The sequence below is a fragment of the Vicugna pacos genome, chromosome 18 (assembly GCF_048564905.1).
Source record: "Vicugna pacos chromosome 18, VicPac4, whole genome shotgun sequence".
Lineage (NCBI taxonomy): Eukaryota > Metazoa > Chordata > Mammalia > Artiodactyla > Camelidae > Vicugna > Vicugna pacos.
In genome coordinates, this window is record NC_133004.1 from 26,684,209 (window position 1) to 26,707,799 (window position 23,591).

Genomic DNA, 23,591 nt, shown 5'->3' on the forward strand with positions numbered 1-23,591 from the left:
ACGTTGCGCTAAGGGCTGGAAATGCCGAAAGGAGCAAACACAGACCCACTTGCTGCCCTTGTGGAGCTTTCAGACCAGCTGAGGATTTAGATGTTAATTAGATAATCACACATATTTAAGTCTCCAAATTGGGCCAAGGACTAGACAGAAAAATCACACAGAACTCCACTGGGTCCTGATCTAATCAAAGGACAGAATCCTTCCGTGACGTTTGAGTAGAGACTGGAAGAAAGAATGAGAGTGAACCAGAAGGACGAGGTATCAGCCCCAAGGTGGCTTTGAGCAGATTAGGAAAAGTGCCCCTACCGTAGGGCAGGTGTGGCCGAGCGTGGGCTGGGTTTCAGGGCCCCCTGGCCCATCTGCTGGGTGCCCTCGACCAGAGAACAGCCTGCACAGCTGTATGCAGGGCCCTGGCCGGGGGCAAGAGGACATGGGAGGCAGAGGAAAGCCCCTCTGCAAAGGCCCGGAGGTGGGAGGGCACACTGGAGGAGGCGGCTGGAACACAGGGAGCAGGGCTCGCGGGGGGTGGGGGGCGGGGGGAGTCCGGGCAGCTCTTGGTGCACATCAGCCGGTATTAATGCATGACAGCGTTATTCTCATCAACTCACTGCCAGCACACCACGGTCTCTCTGGAAGCCGTTGATTCTTGTCTAGTAAAGGAGAATTACTTCAAGGATGTGATTTTTGGGTGTCCCACAACTGAGATTCAGAGAATAAGGACAGTGGATGAGGAGATACACTGAGTGTGAAAAGTGAGGCACCAGTGCGCCGCCAGAAAAATACAAATGCTCCATTACAGCCCGGAAAACTGGATATTAGGCAGGGCGTGAAAACAAAAACAGAACAAACAAAAAAAGCAAACAAAAATAAAAACAGAACATTAGGGAAGGATTCCTAACAACGCTGTCATTTTGAGGGTGTAATTGTCTCTCTGAAGGAGTGGGAGAATCTCCTTTCCTTGGTCTCTTAGAAAGGACTGGCCCGCGGGAGACCCAGAACCTGGCAACGCTGCTTTCACTAGAAATGTTCTTGATAATCCCCTAGGTTCTTCCCAGCTTTGATTTCTTCGATTTTGGAATAATGTAATGCATGTATTCATTCACACAAATATACTGTATCAAGGGTGGGGTTTTTTGTTCTTATTTTTTTTAACCATGTTTTTAATTGAAGTATAGTCAGTTTACAATGTTATGTCAATTTCTGGTGTACAGCATAATGTTTCAGTCATCCATACACATACATACATTCCTTTTCATATTCTTTTTCATTACAGGTTACTACAAGATATTGAATAGAGTCTTTATGCTATTGTTCTTGTTGTTGTTAAGTCTTGAGTTTAGAGAGAAATAAAATCTCAGATCTTGGAGACTTGTACAATGTTGCCAGTTAGTTCTGTAGTCTGTCAGGCTGGGTATCGGGAGGTGGTTCCCCAGCTGAGGTCCGGTGTCAGCATGGCATTGTGAGGGAAGCCTGGGCTTTGGGATTGAGTTACAGGCTGTGTGACCTTGGACAGGTTAGCCAGCCTCTCTGTACAGTGAGAGTTACTGTAAATTCGAATGCTAGCTGTCACTAGGGAGGGCCTTGAGGCCAAGGTTCAATTGCAAAGTCGTTTCTGGAGATGTGGCAGCCCTGAGAGCAGCCTCCCTGTGACCCACATCCTTTCAGAGGTTTATTTCTTTGTACTATATCTGAAAAGTCTTGACTTTTGGCTTTTCAGAGTTATCTGTGCTTTGGGGAAACATGAGGAACCAGAATTAAGTCAGACTTGTAAAATCTTCTCAGCAGTTAGTATCTCTAAAAAGCTTTTAGGAAATAAACCAAAAAGAAAAGGGCATTTAGCCATGATTTTTAAATGTGGTGTCTATGATCAGAAATCCCATCACAATCTAAAAATCCCACAAGAGCAGACGCTGTCAATTCACTCAGTACTTGAGCTATTTTGTTGCTTATTAAGACGTAGTAGAAGAACTTAACGTGGAATTTAAACCACGTTAAACTGGAATACACACTGATCAGAAATAAATTCCAATATCCTGCTTTCAGGAAAGAAATGGACTACGTAAGTCCCTTTCAACAGAGAGCTGGAAAAAGAGCCCTTTATTATGTCTCAGTCGTAATGCAGTATATAAAGTGGCTTCTGCTTTGTCTCTTGCTTTATGTCCATGTGTAACATGAATAATATGTATGTTGCACCTTCTGAACTAACACCCAGCTTTCCAACTTGCGTCCTTCAAAGCAGAGCAGGCTAACAGTGATTTAAAGTTATGCTGGTTAAAAACAAAAAAATCCATCCCAGATTTTAAAATAAAGAAATGCTAACTCAAGCCTAAACTTTTCTATCAAAAATGACATTGTTGCTTTCTAAGAATGGGGATGGGGGGCGCTTAATCAGAGGGGCCATTATGTTGTCAAAGACTCTGCTGAGGCTGAAGGATGGATTCTCATGGGCATATGACCATTTTATTGCTTTTCAGCCCACGGCCGGCAATCCCACTCTCCCTCCTGCTGACAGAAGAAGCAGCCGCGCTCTACATCCAGTCCTTCTGGAGAGCATATCTGGTAGGAGTCATGTGCAATTACAGCATTTGGCCTGGTGGGGAGTTTTTGTGATGTGGAGGACCCAGAGGACAACCCTTTAGATGAATTTGAAACATAGGATATTGTCACTGACATCCAGAATCAGAAATAGGATCTCTGTAAAATAGGTCTTTAAGAGTAATTTAGAATTTCTGCCAAAACTTATTTTGCAGTTACCATTAAAAGTACCCTCCAACCTTTTTATTAAACTTACTTTTTATTGTGGTGACAATAGTTTATTACATTTTGTAGGTTTCACGGGCACAACATTATAATTCTACTTTTGTATACACTACGTTGTGCTCACCAACAAAAATGTCGTTTCCACCATCACCATACAGGTGATCCCCTTTTCCCATTTCACTCTCCCCCACCCCACCCCGTCCCCTTCCCCTCTGGTAACTGCTCTTCTGTTCTTTTATGTTTGTTTTGTTTTGGTTTGGGGAGCTCATTTATTTTGCTTTTTGGTTTGTTTGTTTTTTAAATATTGTATAGACAAGTGAAATCATACAGCATTTGTCTTTATCCTTCTGATTTATTTCACTTAGCATAATATCCTCAAGGTCCATCCATCCTATTGCAAATGGTAAGGTTTCATTTTTTATGGCTGAGTAATATTCCTGATTTCTGGCCTGGTTTTGTCAATAACACTTACAATATCCTATGACTAGAGAAAGAGATTTTCAGGAATTCACGGAGGGTACTTTTACAGCCAGCACTCATGTAATGCGCCCTCTCTCCTTAGACACTTAACATGAAGTTTTTTACATGAACAAAAACCTTTACTTGTACTTTTTCAAACACCATGAAGGAAAAATAGAGTCTCCCACAGAACTTTGTATGTGTGGTAAAATGTACATAACATAAAATTTACCATTTTTACCAATTTTTAGTGTGCAGTTCAGTGACATTAAGTACATTTGCATTGTTTTGCAACTATCACTACCATCCGTCTTTCTAAACTGAAACTCTGGGCCCATTAAATCCCTATTCCTCCCTCCCCCCGCCTCTGGCAACCACCCTCCCACTTTCTGTCTCTCTGATTTTGGCCATTCTAAGCACCTCATGTAAGCGGAATCAGACAGAATCTGTCCTTTTGTGACTGGCTTCTTTCACTCAGCATAATGTCCTCAAGGTTCATCTAAATTGTAGCATGTGTCAGAACATCCTTCCTTTTTTTTTTAAGACTGAATAATAATCTTGCCAGGAAGTTTTAAAATCTAGAAATCTGACATCCTCACTGGTTATTATAAAACCAGCCAGACGTTTCATAAAAATATTTTTTAACCCACCACATGAACAGAAATGTCCCATCGAATGAAAGGCTATTTGAAGTGAACCACTCTTGGTAGTTGCGACGTTACTATTATCATTGTAAATAGGTTCCCGATAGCTATTTCTCGACGTTAAGCACTTCTGTAGGAGTAGACGTGTTCCTCTTTCTTCTTTCAAAATACTAGATGAACGATTAGAAAAACCAGATTGTTTCAACGTGCAAAACTTGGGGAGGGGGTTAAAATCCATTTGATATTTTGAATGCAATCTGGTCCTCTGTTGAACATTCTTCTTTTTGAAGTGTGTTTGGTGACAAGCCAAACATCAATAGTGCTCTTCTGCTTATGAGATACTGGATGCAGTAGGTACCAACTGACAGAGAAAACTGATGTTCAGATGAGGTTCTCATGGGCCATGAGATGGAAATTTCTTTAAGGATTTAGGAGTCAGACACCAGATAAATCCACTGAATATTGATTCTGTCTAACTAAGCTCCTGTGCTTTATGCCTTTTACGCATTTGTTTTATTTTATTCTGTCTAATGAGCCTAGACACCAGCGTGGTATGCCATCTTCCCCTCCTCCCAGCGTCAGCTCTCCCTCCAGGCATCGTGACAACTGAGAATCACAAAGGTGTCAATCATTAACATTATTTGATGAATAGTACAGTGCAAGGTTGCTTCAGCAGCCCGCTTTGTGGCTTTGCAAAGTTAAAAAAAAAATCGGAGACCCTGCAGAGAACAATGAGAATCTGTGCAGTTATGCAATCAATAGAGTTTGATTTGTCAACAATGAACCGACCTGGGGTGAATGAGGCACCCACGGAGGAACAGCTTGGTGTAAACAAAGCGTACGGGTCCCTCCTTCCCCTTGCTGTAGAGGTGGGCCTGAGCCAGCTTGGATACTCAAACGTCCCGTCTCTCTTGCCACAGGGATTAGCTCAGGATGGGCGGGGGAAGGCCGGTCACACCTAGTGAAACTCCACTCTGGGATTCTCATAGGAGTTGTTGGGACGGAGCAGGCTTCTCTGTGACGGGGGTGGCTGAGGAGCTAGATTCTCAACAACCACCTTGCCGCTGTGTGAGGAGCCGCTGGAGAAGTGACTGCAGGGCCGCATGGAGCTGAGACCAGGGAAGGAGCTGAGACCAGGGAAGGGGCTGAGACCAGGGAAGGGGCTGAGTCCAGAGGATGTTGTTGGAGCGCCTGGATTCATTTGTACCAGTGAATCCTCTTCAGGATGGATTTCTGTCGCAGCTGGAGTCCTGATAATCCTAATTTTCAATATAAAAATTTCTAGACTGTTGATGACTTGCACATGAAGGAGGTTATTAGTACAAAATAAAAATCTGAGTCCACGCAGGCAGAACCACCATCCCAATATGTCCTAGGAAAAGACTGGCCTATATCAGCTAGAGGCTTGGTTGGAGAGAGGAAGCTTACCCGAAGGAACGAATTTTTCTAAAACCTATTTCTTTTTTTATTGCTTAATTAATATATTACTATTGTGGAAAAAAGATAATACATAAAAGTTTTTAAAATTATATGATGCATTCATCCTTTTAGAATTTTTCCTATTCACATAAATAATTTTTTTAAATAAAATTGTGATAATCAACAGTGTTTTGTGCCTGCTCTCTGCCTTTAGTGATATATTGAGAACACCTGTCTTTGTCAGAACACGAAGATCTGTCTCACAAATTTAAATGGCTCTGTGATAGTCCTTTCTGTGAATGCACCAAACCAGAATTTATTTAACCATAGTTGTTTGGACAGTCTCGTTTTCTTTCCTATATAAAATATATAATGAAGAGCATCCTTGTTCATATGTCTTTGCACACTTACCTCATTTTCGCTGTAAGATTAATTGCTAGAAGTGGAGTTGATGGTTCAAAAAGTAAGCACTTTTTTTTCAGAGTTTTGATAATTATTACTAAAGTACCTTCCAGAGAGGCTAGAGTTTAATTAGCCTCTAAACCTATTTACATGCACCAACAACGTATGCAAGTATGCCCTAGGCATAGTTGTTGATGGCAGAGTGGAGAGAGGATGAAGAATAATGCCTGGAGAGGATGGAGCTGCACGGATGCTGTGCTAGAAGTTATGAGCAGGGAAGGCTATTGTGTCCAGTTGGGTGGGTTGTGCACTATACAACTCTCTGGGCGGGAGGCACTGTTTGCCACCATATACAGCCTTAGAAATGGTGGTTGAGTGACTACTTAGTACACATTTCTTTTTTTTAATCCCACTGGCCAAGGTAGCTCCTGGCCTATAGATATATAACCCTCCTGAGAGCTGGAGTCTGGATGAGACAGTGAACATTGTACCTGTGATAAAATCTAGAAGCATGACAGATTTGATCCAAAATCTGAGACTTTTTTCCTGAAAATACACAGCGTATTTCCAAAATATACTGACTATAAAATAAATATTGGGCTTTTACAGAAATAGAAAAACCCACCCTAAAATTCATATGGAATCTCAAGGGATCCTAAAAAGCCAAAAGAATCTTGAAAAGGGAGCAAAACTAGAGGACTCACACTTCCTGATTTCAAAACTTACTACAAAGCTACAGTGATCAAAACAGTGCGCTATTGGCATACGGACAGACATACAGATCAGCGGAATCAAATTGAGAGCCCAGAAATAAACTCTTGCGTATATGGTCAAATGATGTTTTTACAAGAGTGCCAAGACCATTCAATGAGGAAATAATAGACTTTTCGACAAATGGTGCTGGAAAACTGGATATCCACATGCAAAAGAATGAAGTGGACACTTACCTAATACCAGGTGCAAAAATTAACTCAAAATGGATCAAGAACCTAAATGTTAGACCTAAAACAATAAAACTCTTAGAAGAAAGCATAGGACAAAAGCTTTATGACAGTGGATTTGGTGATGATTTCTTAGATATGACACCAAAGGCCCAGGTAACATGAGAAAAAATAGACAAATTGGACTTCGTGAAAAATTTAAAATTTTATACATCAAAAGACACTATCCTTAGAGTAAAAAGATAACCCACAGAATGGGAGAAAATATTTGCAAATCATATATATGATAAGGGGTCATTATTCAGAAAATATCGAGAACTCTTAAAACTCAACAACAAGAAAACAGAGCCTGATTCAAAAATGGGCAATGGATTTGAATAGGCATTTCTCCAGAGAAGATACATGAATGGCCAAGAGGTACAGGAAAAGTTGCTCAGCATCACTAATCATTAGAGAAATGCAAGTCAAAACCACAGTGAGAAACAACCTCATACCCATTAGGATGGCTATTATTAGAAAAACGGAAAACAGCAAGTGTTGGCAAGGATGTGGAGAAATTAGAATCCTTGTGTGCTCTTGGTGGGAATTGGAGATGGTACAGCCATAGTGGATAACAGTAGGGAGGGTCCTCAAAAATTTAAAAATAGAATGACCATATGACCCAGCAATTCCATTTCCAGGTGTATATCCAAAAGGATCAAAAGCGGGGTCTCAAAGACACATTTGCACAGTCATATTCATAGCATTATTCACAGTAGCTAAGATGAAGCAATGCAGGTGCCCACTGATGGGTGAACGGATGAGCAAAATGTGGTCTGTACGTACGACGGAACATTATTCAGCCTCAGAAAGAAAGGAAGTTCTGATCCATGTCAACATGGATGAGCCTTAATGACATTATGCTGAGTGAGGTAAGCTAGTCACAAAAGGACAAATACTGTCCAACCCCACTTATATAAGTACTTAGAGAAGTCAGAATCATAAAGACAGAAAATACAATGGTGGTTGCCAAGGTCTAGAGGCAGGGGAGAATGGGGAGTTATTGTTTAATGGGTCCAGAGTTTAAGTTTTACAAGATGAAAAGGGTTATGAGGATGAATGGTACTGATGGTTGTGTAACATCATGAATGCATTTAATACCACTGAACTGTACACTTAAAAATGATTAAGATGGTAAATTTACTGTAATGTGTATTTTACCACAGTTTAAAAAAAAAAGAAAGAGAGGTGTTCAAGGGTATTTTAATTGGATTTATCTTGATTTTTTTTTCCCCCTAAAAGCCCATTCCTTTCTCTTTAGAGATGACCTATATAGTTAGGTAGAAAATGAATGATGAAAACAGTCCAGGATAAAAACCAAGCAACTATGAAAAGGATCTTCAAAGAGTACAAAGGAACAGTTTTGGAGTTCCTCCTATATTTTTATGCAGAAAGCAGAAGTTCCGACTTGAGTCTCTGCACTTTGTGGAAGAGAAAGTGTTCGCCACTCCAGGCTGCTGGCTGGGCTGTTAGGCGGGATAATTCTTTTTTGAAAGATCACTTGAAGTTCTCACCATTGACCTTAACTTTCTTGTTCTTAAATATTATGGCTGAATGGAAAGATTTGATTTATTTTTTTTTTAACATAGAACATGCCCTAGGGCAACCTGTTAAAAATGGGCTCTTACGGCAGACAGATCTGTTTGAATCCTGGTGTGTCATATCAGGTTATTGATAACCCTGTGTAGGTTCTTTAACTTCTGAACCGTAGTTTCCTGTCTGCGTGTGAAGACTGAATCAGATAGCCCACGTAAGGGGCTTAGCACAGTGCCAGGCACATAATAAATTCCCAGTAAATATTAGCTGTTGTTCTTGGTGGTGGTGGTTCTATTTTCCTTATAAGAGAATCTTTTAAAAAAGCGAGCTAGTGATCTCCCTGGTAGATCCTCAGGCATGCTTCTGTCCCAGGGCCTTTGTACTTGCTGTTTGTTGTTTGTATCTACAGCTGTCAATCATGGTGCCCTCCCTGCTTCATTCAGAGTTCTTCTTGGATGTCTCTCCTAGTCATTGTTTCCAAAATAGCACCACCTTCTCACTCTGGAGTCGCTGGCTGTGCTTTATCTCCTGCCTGTCCCTTCCCAACTACCTGACATTGTGTGGGATGTTCACTTGTCTTCTGTCTGTCACCCTGACTGGGACGTGAGCTCCTGGAGGTCGAAGTTGCTTGACTTGTTCATCCTGTATCCCCAGCCCCTAGAACACTGTCTGGCACATATTAGGCGCTTCATAAGTATTTTAGTGAGTAACCGAATCCTTTAAACGATCTCTCTAATGAGGACATTTGAAAACGAAGAAGAGCAAACTGTACTGTTCCATTTTATAAGCCCTTCTTGGGGATTTAAGCAGGCACTTGAAAGCAGGACTTTTCGGGGAGTTGCTTATGTACCAGGATCCTTGAACTCAATAGCTGTGCTTGTTAATTTCCCAGAGATTACACTTGAGAAAAGCGTATTCATTTTGTCATCAGCCTTTGTGAGTCACCTCTCCGCCAAGCCTTGTAATGTGAAGAAATGAAGTGAGCTATGGGAAATGATGGCTTCAAAGGAGCGCATCCGCTAAAGGCATGCTGGGTGGGCGTGTTTGGTTCATCTGAGTATTGGACTGAAAAGATTTTCTTCATATAGATCTTCTCTTCCAATTGCTGATATCTGCTGGCAGGTGGGCCAGCTTTGCCAGGAAAAGTCAGACACTGTATTGTGCAAAAGGAATTCTAGAAATGGGGCATTGCATCAGATTACCACCAGTTCCCCTCTTGGTGGTACACAGCCGTTTCTTGGTAGCCTCGGAGAGGCTGGCCCCAGCCTTTGTGATTTGATTGAACTGTCTCGGCCCAGGGCTCCTCTAGTGGGAACCCCGTGTAGAAAGACTTGTCTTCTGTATGGAGTCCCCTTGTTCGTTGACTCATGAATTCCGTTTCAGTCCATTTCCACCACCACGGTACCTTCCCAAGCAGAGGATTCAGTCCCAAAGAGGTCTTTTATTAGGTCGTCCCAGAGGTATTTGTGAAACCCACATATTTGACACGGGTTTTGAGCATTTTCTAACATGTGGGAAATGTATATAAGCTGTTAGGGAGGCTGAGACCACCGATACAAGTGCCACTGAACAAGTGGAGAAAAACTCCTGAACTTCTCAAAGATGTAGAGGTGGTGGTTTTAAGCTGAGGATTCAGACATCAGACCTCGAACACTTGAAGCCGAGCGCTCCCGAGGACGGCTATGGCCGGCCCTCTTGTCTTTCCCCTCAAATAGAGGCCCGACGCCTTCTGTTGCCACGTAACTTCCTTTGTTCATTCTTTCATTTGACAAACATGTGTTGAGGACCTTCTGCTTGGCAAGAATTGTAGCAGCAGAGCTCATCCTTTCCTCGAGGAGCCTAGAGACAGCTGTACCAAGGAGAATGATAATAATATTAAGAATAGCAGAATTGAATATTATTGGTGCTCTGCTGAGCGTTTTACAAACAGCATCTCCTCTATGCCTTATGCCAATCCTATAAAGTAGGCAGGTGTGTACTTCTGTCATCCGGTGTGTAGATGACTCAGCCAGGGCCTTAAGACCCTAAGTGACTTGACCAACGTCACACAGTGCTAAGTGGTAGAGCAAGTTCAGGTCCAGGTCTGACTGTCCTCAGAACCGCATTGCTCTCCTTTTTTGAAAAAAAGAAAAAGAAAAAGAAAAAGAAAAAGAAAAAGAAAAAGAAAAAGAAAAAGAAAAAGAAAACCGTTCCTACCAGCCACAGATGAGAGTTCCCATTGCTCCATGCCCTTATCAATACTTGGCATGATCTGTCTTTTTAATTTTAGCCATTTTTGTGGGTGTGTAGTGGTACTACCTATGTATAGTGTGTGTGTGTGTGTTTTAACCAGGCTTACGAGATATACGTTACAGTGTATACAGTAAAATTTACCCTTTTTAGGGTATAGTCTCTCAAATGCATGGTATAACCACTCCCATAATCAAAATATAGAACATTTATTTATTTTTTTAATTGAAGTGTAGCTGGTTTACAATGTTGTGTTAATTTCTGGTGTACAGCATAGTGATTCAGTTATACATATATATTCCTTTTTTTATATTTTTTTCATTATAGGCTATTACAAGGCATTGAATAAGACATAGAACATTTATATTACTGCCTCCCCCCATTCCCTCGTGCTGCCCCGTTGCTGTCAACCCTTGCTCCCAGTACCAATGCCGGGCACTTGCTGATCTCTTTTCTGTCCCTGGGTTTGCCTTTTCAGAATGTCATACAAATGAATCATAAAATATGTAGCCTCTGAGTCTGACTTCTTTCACTTGGCCTGATGCATCTGAAGGTCTTCCATGTGGTTGCATGTGTCAGAAGCCCCTTCCCTTTTTTTTTTTTTTTGAGATTCCAGGAGATTGTATTGAAGTATAGTCACTTTACTGTATTGTGTCAGTTTCTGGTGTACAGCATAAGGTTTCAGTCATACATACACATACATATATTTCGTTTCATATTCTTTTTCATTATAGGTTACTGTAAGATATTGAATAGAGTTCCCTGTGCTCTACAGTAGAAACCTGTTTATCTGTTGGAAGCCCCTTCCTTTTTATTGTTGCCAAGTGTTCCACCACAGACCTCCAATAACGAGGGAATCCTTCACCCTGGTGATAAATAAACACATGTGAGTAACATAGGACTGGCTTATTTATGGGTTTTAATGGTCTCAAACTCACTATGTGTCTGTCATCTGTGGAAAGATTTTATTTTAAAATTTGAATCCCCAGGGCATCATTCTCCTGAGAGTCTCATCTCCATGGTGAGAACAGGAGATGGGCGTTTTTTAAAGCCCCTGGGTGACATGCCCACTGATGAACTGGAATCAACTTTGCTACCTACTGGTTGGATGTTCCAGGACCAATCATTAATCCCACCATGAGGACCCCACCCTTGTGACCTCATCTAACCCCAGTCACCTCCTAAAGTCTCTACCCACTAATGCCACCTCATTGTGGGTACAGGCTTCAGCATATGGATTTGGGGGGTGGGGGGAATACAGTTCATAACAAGTAGTTCAAAGTGAAATGTGACACCTCCAGTCCTGTCTTGCTCTAATCCTGTTTCCCAGATGAAACCACTGTTGACAGTTCGGTGTGTGTCTTTTTCAGTGTTTTTTCCATTGTATATATGAACATTTATGTATATTTATTGCACTTTTGGTAAATACTGGATATGTATTTTTCTAAACACTGGCTCACAGTCCACAGCCTGCCTCTTGCTTTTTCATATAGCATTGAGGATAGCCTTCCACATCAGCCCACGTAGATCTATTCTTAGAATTCGTGTTTTAAAGAAAACACACTTCTCATGTAGCTGGCGGGGAGGAATTTGGCCAAACATATTCTCATTCAGAATACTCCCAACCTAACGTGAGCCCCCGAGACAGCAGGACTGAAGAAGTTAGGAGTTCACTTGAGTTAGTGTTGACTTTTATTTCCTCAGCAAGTCCCAACAGTTTTTCCTTCTGCTTTCTCGTGAGTGTTGGTGTCCCCAGATTGTTGGTCAGCTTTGCAGCTTTCCTGACTTCCTCTTCCTCCTTTGCAGAGAGGGGTGTCTCCTGGAGCAGCTGTTCCAGGCAGGGGGCAGGGTGTACTTCCTCCCTTTGTGTGTGTCATTTAGCCATCTCTCTGGCTTTCCTCTGGGGACAGCCGCCCAACCAGGTGAGCCAGTGTCGTTGAAGGTAGGGCTTCCTCTCTCAGGCAGGGGCTGGTTGAATGGCTTCAGATATGGCCCAGGTAAAGAGGGATGGCACCTGGCACAGAGACAAGACCGACAGCTCAGTGTGAGTCCCATTTTCCTTGTGAAGGGTATGCTGCGTAGAGCTCCTCATCAAGACAGTTTTTAAAAATACTTTGCAAATTTTAGCACTATGAAGGCAGCCTAGCATAAAAGTTAAGCAAGCAGGGTCTATAATTAGATAATTCACTCACTGATATTCATTCACTAGTATTTATGGAATACCTACTATGCAGCAGGTAGGCGTTGGTCTACATGCTGGACGTACTGCAGGGAATAAGACCAAGTCCCTTCCCTCATGGAGGTTGCACTCTTGCAATAAACTGTAAACAGATAAATATAAATATGTAATGTAATGTCAAGAAGTGTATCAGTTAGCTATTGTCACAGTAATGCTGCTTAACAAACCATCCCCAAACTCAGTGGCTTTATATATCTTCCTCCCTTGTCTGCAGATCACCTATGTTTCAGCTGCTCTAGGCTGGGTTTGGCTACATTCGGCTTCAGGCTGTTGGGTTATACTCAATTTCGTTCTAGAGTCTGTCATTCTTCTGAGATCAGTAGGCTACCAGGGCTATGTTCTTTTTACAGCAGAGCTCAAAAGCCCTCAAAGGGATGGGTGAGTGAAACACACACAGTGAGTCTTGAGGGATGCTGGGAAAGGGTGCACGCTGCTTGCCCACACATTCCACTGGCCAAAGCAAGTCATGTGGCCAGGCCCAGCGTCAGTGGGGCTGAGAAGTATATTACAGGCTGTACATTGTCTACTACAGATAAATATCATGAAGCAAAATATAGCCAACTAAAGGGCTGGAGAATAACAGAGGTTACCAATTCAGCTGGTGGTTTTTGGTCAAGGAAAGCCTCTCTGAGAAGGTGTGATTTGAGCAGAGATATGAATGAAGTACATTCTAGGAAGAGGGAAAAGCACATGCAAAGGCCCGCAGGGGCAGGAGGTTACTGGGTGTATCTGAGGACCAACAAGAGCATCAATGTGGCTGATTAAAGTGAGCCGGGGATGACGGAAAGAAGGGGAGAGAGTACTCAGGGATCAGATGCTGTTGAGTCAACTGTGAGCTCTCATCAGGATGATGGGACTTGAGATTTTTCAGTCTGACTCTGATGAGACGTGATCATAGGGCTTTCAGCAGAGGAGTGACACAGTCTGACTTACTTTTCATCATCCGCAGTGACTCCCCAGGGATCTCTGTCTCCTGGTATTTACTTTCCTGGGGAGTCCCTTCCCACAGATGTACCAGGGTAGAGATGTGTGACCAGTAGAACGTGGCAGAAAAATGGTGTGTTACTTCCAAGATTAGGTGATCAGACCCTGCTGTCCTAGTGTCTGTCTCTTGCATCATTCACTCTGGCGGAATCTGTCCTCATGGGGATAGTAACAGTGCTGCAGGGCCCCTTGTTCAGAGGTTTAAATGAGATGGTGCACGTCAAGTGCTCAGCACAGTGCCTGGCTAACTGTTAGCTCCCTGTTGACTTGATCTGATCCATGCATTTTCTTCCCTAAGACTATACTCCTGACCATTTCCTGCTGGTTTAACTTAATTTAAAAAAAAAAAAAAATCCCTGGCAAAGAATATCCTCTCAAGGAAAATCCTGTTTTTCAAAATGTCCTTGAGCTCATCAGAAAGACCTTTGTCTGTGCCCAGCATGATTCCAGCCATACCCCAGAACGAAGGCGCCTGGCTTCCATCATCCGTTTGCAGGCTCAGGTCTCAGAGCAATTTTCAGGGCCACCCGGCAGGCCGAAATAGGCCACAGCACTATAAATAGTGAGTTTGGGCTGCTTGGGGCCCAGCTTCCCAGGCCAGGCCCTTCCCTTCCCCCTGCCTGGTCCTGTATTTATTTAAATATACTTTGGGTTTTATCGGCAAGGGGATTTTCCTTAATATGCCCCCAAAAGTGCTTGCCAACTTGCCAGACTGTCTGCAACACACCACACCACCCCCTTTTATTTGCTCACAACATACCCCAAATATGTGACAAAAGCTGATAAACCCATTCCTGGGATTGTTGTGGGGAATAAATGAAAAAAAAACCCCAAAAAACTGCATTTAGCAAGACTGGCTACACAATCTGCAGGGCCCCTTGTTCAGAGTTATTAAGAATTTCCGGATGGTGACCCAGAACATTAAAACAAGTGTGAAGCCCTTCGAAGCACAGGGCCTGTATGACTGCACAGGCAAGGCCCGGAGCCAGCCCTGCACAGGAGGCACCCAGCACCCTGCCTGGCAATTAGGACCGGCCAAGTTCCCAACTTCCCTAGAGACATTTTCTTCAAAGGGCTAACCAGTTTCCCTTCAAGGCAAAGCTTAGGGTAAATTGCACAGCTCCACCTTAGTCCCTTCAGTGACTTAAAATCATAGCTGTTGATTATTTTTCATGCTTCTGTGGGTCAGCCGGGTTGTTCCTCTGCTAATTTCTCCCCGACTCACTTGTGTGACTGCATTCAGTCGGTGCATTCGGTGATAAATACTGCGTTCAGGAGTGTTGGCTGTGGGAGCCCCTGCACAGCTCCATCCCGGGGCTCAGGCTCCAGCCTCATCTGCACCCCCTGCAGTAAGCGCTTCTTGGCCTTGATTTGGTTTTCTGCCCCCTGGAAGAGCTCCTGGGCTGCACTAGAAGGTCCAGGGTGGCCTCATGCACAGGTCTGGGGCCTTGGTGCTGCCCCTGGCTGGGGCACTTCAGTTCTTCTCTGTGTAGCCTGTCATCCTCCAGTCCAGCTTCCTTACATTATGGAAGAAACATTCCAATGGGGCAGAAATGGAAGCTTCAAGACTTGTGGAGGCCTCGCCTCCGGAACCGGCACAGCCGCACTTCAATTACTTTACTGGTCAGAGCAGGCCCCGGGGCTCGCCCAGATTCCAGAGAGGGGGGATCAACTACCCCACTTAATGAGGAGACTGGCAAAGGTTTCAAGGCAGGCAGGGATCCAGGGACAACAGTTCTCAAATGTTAGCCTGAATCAGAGTTATCTGGAAGGCCGGATAACATACAGATTGCTGGGCCCCTAACCCCACTGTACCTGAGTCAGGAGGACCGGAGCGGGGCATTTCAAACTAGTTCTCAGATAAGGCTGATGCTACCAGTTGGGGGCCGGCACTCTGGGAGCCAGTGGTGGAGGGGCCGAGTGCCCACCCTTCAGAGCAGCGGCTCTCAACCTTGACTGCACCTTCAAAGGATCTGTGCAGTTGTAACCACGTATAAATGTCAGCTCTGGCATTAATGGTAAGGAAGAGTCAAAGCATTGTGCAATAAATAATATGGTCTGTGGCTTAGCAAACTTGGCTGTAATTTAATCCTATAAATCACTGGAAAGTTCATTGAATGCTTTTGCAACTTATTCATTCCCTGATTATGCGGGTAAACAAGTACCAGGAAAAGTTGGATGAACTTTATCTCAACTGTCATCACGGAACTGTTGGGGGAAATTCTGTTTTTTTTCCAAGTATGTATTGTGATGTGGCTTTATTATTAATGGGACTTAAGCAACATATGTGCGGCTTCCTGGGAGAAGGCCTTTCTAGAATTGCACTGGAAAGATCACCCCACCAAAAAGCAGCTGCCCTTCCTGAGTCAGACCCTGCCTCCTGACCGCACGCTAATGGGCCGAGCGGTCCTTCCTGACTCCGATTTTAAGGATTTACAGTAATCAACGTGGCATCGCATGAGTAAGCACCGAGACTGAGTTGTACAGTCTTGTAACATTAAGTTCATTCTTCACATTCTCTTCCATTAGGGCGAGTTTCCCAAACTTTTCAAATCATTAGGTCATCTGAGGTTCTTACTAAACACACTGATGTCTTTTTCCAACCTCATGTGGACTGAATCAGAACCTCCAGGGCAAGAGCCTGGGATGCTTTTTTAAACAAATGCCCTAAGTGATCTCAGTATCATCAGGTAGTTTAGGGAAACAGTCTTCAAACAATATTTATGAAATACACCCAGAGAGATGAAAGGGGCAATATGGGGAGCTGTGGGCCTCTAGTGCTCACTCAAGGGTAAGAGCAGGGGCTGGCAGACGAGAGCCTGTGGACCATGTCTGGCCCACTGTCTGTTTTTATAAAGTTTTATTGGAACACAGTCATGCCCATGTTTTTAAACAAGTTGGCTCTGGCTGCTTATGTGCTGTAATGGTGGAGTTGAGTCATTGGGACAGAGACTCTATGGCCCATAAAGCCAAAAGATATTTACTGTCTGACCTTTTACCAAAAAAAAAAAAAAAAAAAAAGTTTACTGACCGCTGGATAAAAGATATGACCTCAGACCTGGGCACACTTGGAACTGGAAGTAGGGCCCTCGGTGATTATGAGTTCATAATAAAAAATAAACCAACGAGGAAGGGGGGAGTCAGTAAATACCACCAGCTGGAAGATCCAGGCCCCCAAGGGTATCAATTTGAGACTATGAAATAAGTACGTTTAAGATGATTATAGAGATTTAGTAAAAAAAAAAAAATTTAAAGGGAATATAAACCTTGCTGAAAGAACAGGACAGTAAGAAAAAAAAAAGGGGGGGATCAGATTTGAAAAAGAACAATGTACAACCTGTAGAAATGAAAACAATGCTGTGAGCGGGCTAAAGCAGTGCCTGTCTCACTTCAGTGAGCATCAGAGTCCCCTGGAGAATTGACTGAACCCGCGATTCCTGGGCCCCACTCTCTGTACAGTTCTGCCTTCATGTGTCTCAAGTGGAGCCTGTGAATTTGCATTTCTATCATGATCCCAGGTGATGCTGATACAGACCGTATTTTGGGTGTGAGTTAAATGGCGGATAGACACAGCTGGAGGAGTCATTAGTAAGCTGGGAGACAGATCTGGGAGACAGAATGCAGCAGAGAGAAAGAGATGGGGCGTGTGGGGAAGCACTGAGACAAAGAATGAGAAGGTCCAATGTAAGTCTAATACGAATTTGAGAGGTGACAATAGGATGAATCGGGGAGAGGTAACATTCCCACAGATACTGAATGAGAATATTCCAAAGTTGGGGAAACGTGAATCCTGAACTAGATAAATGAGGACAGAACTGCACCAAAGTGCTTCATGGTGAAACTGTGGAATGCCAAAAGCAAAGAAGCCTTAAAGCTATCTTTAAGGAAGGATCACCTACAAAGGGAAAACAATGGTGCTAAGACTTCTAATCAGCTGTGGTATGTGCCAGCCAACAGCGCAGTGTATCATCATCTCATCTTAAGGGAAAGTAACATTCCACCTCGAATTATATGCCCCACTAAATTATCATTCAGAGCAAGGGTAAATACATTTTAATACACATCTTTCACTGAAAGACCTACTAAATGAAATTCTTCCGTTAGAAGGAAGAGGAACCCATAAGGTAGAATGGGGGTGGGGGGCAAGAAACAACGGCGAATGAGGAAGCTGATAAGTCTGTAGGCACTGACTATTATTAACTCACAAATATAACACAAATCAACATGTAGACACAATGTAATATATGGTGCCCACAAATATACACATATGCTCATCAACAGGGGAGAAACGAGGGGAAATGGAAATGTTAGACAACAGTCGTATGATAGTTGAGAGTAGGAGGACTGGAGTTAAGTGTTCTAAGTCCTTGTAATTGTTTGAGGGGAGGCTGGATAGATTCGTTTTCACTTTATGGTGTTTATCACGTTATTACAACACATTAAAGAAAATAGAATGTGAAATAACAAATCAGTAGAGGGAAAAATGGAATACAGAAAATCTAATGCAGTAGGAAGCGCAAAAGGGAAAAAAAGACATAGCAGCATGAAAGATTTTTAAAAAAGAAAAAGTGAGAGAGATCCTACAGACATGTTACTAATCACAATAAAGGCACATAGAATAAGCTCTTCTCTGACTGTCAGACTGGATTAAAAAGAAATCTACCTCCATGCTAGAGATACAGGCAGCACAAAAAATGACCGAGAAGAGCTGAAAGTCAAGAGATGGAAACAGATACACAACACACGTATCCACCAAAGGGAAACTGGATCGTGTGTTATCAACATCAGATGAAACAGACTTTGAGACTAAAAACATTATTAGAGGTAGATGGATCCTTATTGATAAAGGAATAACTGTTACTTTCTGTTGGATTAAACGTTAAAAGAATACTATTCCCAACCCACGAAACTGAATTTACTACTCACTAGTGTGCTGTTACCCACTGTTTTTAAAATGCCACTCTAATGGATACAACCCGTGTCCATCAGTAGATGAATGAGCAAAGAAGATGTGGTGTACATAGACCCTCGAAGACAACTCAGCTCTAAAAAAAAGGAAATCGTGCCATTTGTGACAGCATGGATGGACCTAGAGGTTATCATGCGAAGTGAAATAAGTCAGACAGAAGACAAATACTGTATGATTTCATTTCTATGTGGAATCTAAAAAACGAACAAATGAACATAACAAAATGGAAACAGAATCATAGTACAGAGAACAGAAAGGCAGTCCCCAGAGGGAAGGAGATTGTGGGGGGAGGAGAGACATAGGTGAGGGAGATAAAGAGGTAAAACCTTCCAGCTGCAAAATAAGTAAGTCAGGGGTGTGAAATGTACAGTATAGGGAACACAGTCAATAATTATGTAGCATCTTTGTATGATGACAGGTCATAACAAGACTTACCAAGGTGATCATTATGAAATGCATGGAAATATGGAATCATTATGTTGGGTAACAGGAAATAACATAGTGTTGTAGGTTAACTATACTTCAAAAACAATCTCATAGAAAAATAGACCAGATTTGTGATCACCAGAGATGGGGCGTGGGGGGAGGGGGAGCTGAATAAAGGTGGCCAAAAGGTACAGACTTCTAGTTATAAGATAAATAAGTACAAGGGGTGTAATGTCCAATATGATAAGTATTAACACTACCCTATGTTATATATGAAAGTTGTTAAGAGAGTAAATCCTAAGGGTTCTCATCACAAGGAAAACATTTTTTTCTGTTTTAATTTTATATCTATTTGAGATGATGGATGTTCACTAATCTTACTGTGGTCATCAGTCCATGATGTATGTAAGTCAAATCATTATTCTGTACACCTTAAACGTATACAGTGCCGTATGTCAATGATATCTCAACAAAAGTGGAAGAAAAACATTTAAAAATAAAAATGCGGCTCTAGAACACACTTGTAATCCTCCCTAAAAACCCCGAGTAACTCCTAAGAGGCATACTGTCATACCACAGATGAATATCTGTAACACTTGTACAATACCAGGAAATGTGTGCTTTCTGCAGGTTTTTATAATTAGTTCCTAAAGACAATAAGGAACACTCACAACCAAGCTGAAAGTCAGAATGAAACCAACTTGGTTTTGTTTTGCCAGAGATCAGAGAAGTCGCTAAGCCTATTTACAGAGAGAAAATGGAATTCATGAGAGAGTTGGGAACTCTGAATATTTCAGTAGGTAATTAAAAGATATTTCACAAACATATACTTCCTTTTTGTTGGAATCTGCCTTCGGGATAATCATTAGGATGTCCAGCCATGGCAAAGATGTGGTAAGAACCTCCTGAGGCATCTCACACATGCCTCACCTTACAAAGAGTGAAGTTGGAGGTTTACTCTTGTGAGCGATGCTGAAGGGCTGTCCGCCGTGTTACTTCGCAGCATCTTAGCAGCAACTGAAATATGTTAAGTACCTTCCTCCAAAGCAATTAGAAAAACTCCAGGGAATCATCCAGAGAGGATAGCTATTGCTATGTTTTTGTCTGTTTTGCCAAGAAGAGAGTTAAACAACCGAGCTAAGAGGAGTTCAAAAGCACAGATCCATGCGGGGTGATGTCAGAGGCGCAGGCAGCCTCCCTTCCTTCCCTGCCTGCCCACCGCTCACAGCCCCATCACCTCTCTCCAGCTGACCAGTGCCTAAAGTTACCCGACTATGAAATCCTTTATGTATTCAATAATTTGTAAACCCTTGGGAGAAGGCCCCACTTTCAATTTTATGCATCATTGGCTCTTCAGCCTCTTGGCTCCGTACCCTAACGGCGTGTCCTGAGCGGCTCCGTATCCTAAATTGTAGGAGGCAACCTCAGAGCTGAATTCAAACTATTCTCATTACTTTGTTAATTGAGTTAGGACATCGCTAACACATTAAGGGCTTACAATGTGCCAGACAGTACCTCATCTTGTCTTCAGGCCAGCCCAGTGAAGGAAATATTTGCAGATGAGGAAATGGAGCCTCGGAGAGTTTTAAGCATCTTGCTGAAGGCTTCTCAGCTTGTAATTTGCAAAGCTGAGAGGCCGCTTCAGGCTTTCTGATCCAGAGTTGCCTTTTTTCACCAATATGCTACCCCATACTGGCTTTCATTGGAATCATATATAATTGGGAGAATTTGATTGGTTCATGGGCATTTTGGGGGGGGGATTTTATTTCTGTTTTTTTCCCCCAGTTTTATTGAGCTATAACTGACATACAGCACTATATAAGTTTAAGGTGTGCAGTATAATGATTTGACTTACATACATCATGAAATGATGACCACAGTGAGTTTAGTGAACATCTGTCATCTCACAGAGATATAAAATTTTAAAAATAGAAAAAGGATATTTTTCCTCGTGATGAGAACTCTTAGGGCTTGCTCTCTTCATGGGCATTCAAAAAAAAATCTATATCCACATACTGGCACCTTCTTCCTGGTCTTACCCAAGGTCAAGTTCATAGTAATGTGCATACTACTCAGTGTGCCTGTCTTAGAAGAGCAGATGGACTCCACGTGGTCATTTAAAGAAGTAAAAGTAGAAAGCCATGCATAAGGGAGCCTTTGTTTGCAACGAGATTGTTTATGTGTTAAAACATTACACTGCACTCTGTGGTATTTGCTGATTGGCACAACCACCGCCATTTAAACTGATTCCCTAATCATGACAATAATGACCGGGATTATCCCCCTTCAATGGGTGCATGCTTTCCCCAGGGCTCACAAAAGCATTCTCTAGGGATCCAGGCTTTCCTGGTAATGAGAAGTTAACTAACAAAGCTGCTATATCCTGCACTGGTAAACAGCAGTCCTCAGTTTGAAATGAAGGAAATCAAGGGAAAAATAAGGGGTATCTTCCACACAGAGGAAGATCACCCTAACCTGGTCAGCAGAAAGAGAACCCTGAGAACAGCTGCAGGCTTCCAGGATGATGGGGAAATGAGTGTTTCTGTTTGTTGAATATTTAGATAATTGAGAGTTCAAGGGATTGTAGCAAAAATCCATCAATTATTTTGAAGTTAAAGAACTCTTGTTTGCCTCTCAGCAGCCGGTCACTTAAAATTTAAACACTTGTATTCCTAAAAAAATAAAATATATATGCTCATTGTAAACATCCCAAACAATTCAATCCAGAAAAATATGGAGTGAAAAGTGAAAGTTCCCACCCCTCACCAATTCCACTTTCTCCCGAGAGGAACCCACACTCCTTGTGTGTCCTTCCAAACTTTAAGAAAGAATTTGACTGTAATAAAACATAGTCAACTTGCTGAATATAATTATTGCTAACCTTTCTTTAGTGATTCAGAAGATCCTTCAGGTTTATTCTCATTAAGAGTATCAGTCATCACAGTGCAGAAACGTGAGGAATTCTGTGTGTTTGAATCCTGACAAACAGAAGACTCTGGGAAAGTTGTGGATAACCCTCTTTTTGGCCCCCCGGGAGGATTTGGGCTTGCTCAGACCACAGCTGATAACCTTCCTATCCGAGACAGAGATATTGAAGGTACCTAATCTTAATAAGACTTCAGGAAACACTGTAAAAACATTGGTTTATAATTTAAAAGATTTGGGGGGATTACCTTACGTTCTAAGACATAAATACAGGGTCACTTTTATTCTCTGAAATTTGTATAACTTTATAATTTATAGGTAGATACATATGCAGTACTTTGTATGTATATATAATTTAAAAAATATATATTTATAGACAAATTCTTTTAAGCAAGAGTAGCTTTCATTTATAAGTTCAGCTGGAAACAGGGAAACAGTCTTCATTTTGGAAAAACAATTCACTTGTGTAGTTTTCTTAAAAGGGAGAGGAAGTAATAGGAAGAACTTTATTTTTCATGAGTTTCTCCAATTCTTCAGATTCTTCTTGGTGAATAGAGCTCTAGGGTGCATTGGATCAGTTTGCATAAAGAACCTAGGAACTTTCTAGAAGGGAAGGGATTGAGATCACCCCAACCCCAACATTTCTCCTTAAGATTCCTAGTTATAAAAACCCATGAGAGGACCCTTCTAGAAGACAGCTGAACTCTTGGGAAACTAATTCAGGAAGGGAAAAGGCTAAAGGATGTTCATGATGGCAAGTTTGTCAAGGCTTGGCTCCCTACCACTTTTAAGTGGTTATTCTTGCTTTAAAACTGAAAAAAAAAAAAAAAGCAGTCATCTCTTGGTATCTGTGGGGGACTGGTTCCAGGACCTGGGCAAATACCAAAATGAGAGGAAGCTCAAGTCCCATAGTTGTCCCTCAGTATCTGGATTCATGTTCATGGGTCCAACCAACCATGGACTGTGTAATACCGAATCGCAGAAGTGGACCCACGCAGTTCAAACCCATATTGCTCAAGGATCAACTGTACTTCCATATTTCAGTGATGGATCTGGATCTGAATAGATTTGGCTGCTTGTTCCAAAATTCCTCAAAGGCAAGTCTCTTTGGATTTCCAATAGACCTGTAATGTAGTAACACCATCGCCACATTTAAAAAAATACTCTTTCAATCCAGCTGTGATGAGCATTTTTGGAAGTAACTCATATACTAAGTTGGAAGCAGTATTACATATGTTAGGATTTGATAATTAAGCTTTATTCACAATCTCTATACCTTATTTAGAAAATCAATACATTTTAACTTGAACCCCACTTTGGGAAGAATTGAAAGTTCAGAAATGAACCCATACACCTGTGGTCAGTTGATTTCTGACAAGGGTACCAAGACGATTTAATGGGGAAATAATAGTCTCTTTAACAAATGGTGCTGGGAAAACTGGATGTCTATACGCAGAATTCAGTTGGACTCTAACCTTATGCCATACACAAAAATTAACTCAAAATGAATCAGAGAGCTAAATAGAAGAGCTAAAACTATACAACTTTTATAGGAAAACACAGAAGTAAATCTTTATGCTTTTGGATTCAGCAATGGTTTCTTAAATATGAAACCCAAA

The 23,591-nt window shown here is 42.1% G+C and overlaps 1 protein-coding gene across 8 annotated transcripts in view; it reads left to right on the plus strand.

Annotated features, from left to right (window-relative positions):
- Nucleotides 1–23,591, plus strand: part of IQCK (IQ motif containing K) — a 110,186-nt gene that overhangs the window by 49,847 nt on the left and 36,748 nt on the right. For 7 of the 8 annotated variants that reach the window (XR_012061146.1, XR_012061147.1, XM_072942695.1 and 4 more), the window contains exon 7: nt 2,475–2,559. Coding sequence is in view for 6 of the 8 variants with exons in the window: in XM_072942695.1 (XP_072798796.1) it covers nt 2,475–2,559 (85 nt within the window). In the remaining 2 variants the exon portion in view is untranslated. Of the gene's footprint in view, nt 1–2,474; nt 2,560–11,163; nt 11,274–23,591 lie in introns of those variants that run through there. The other variant, XM_072942699.1, reaches the window with a different exon arrangement.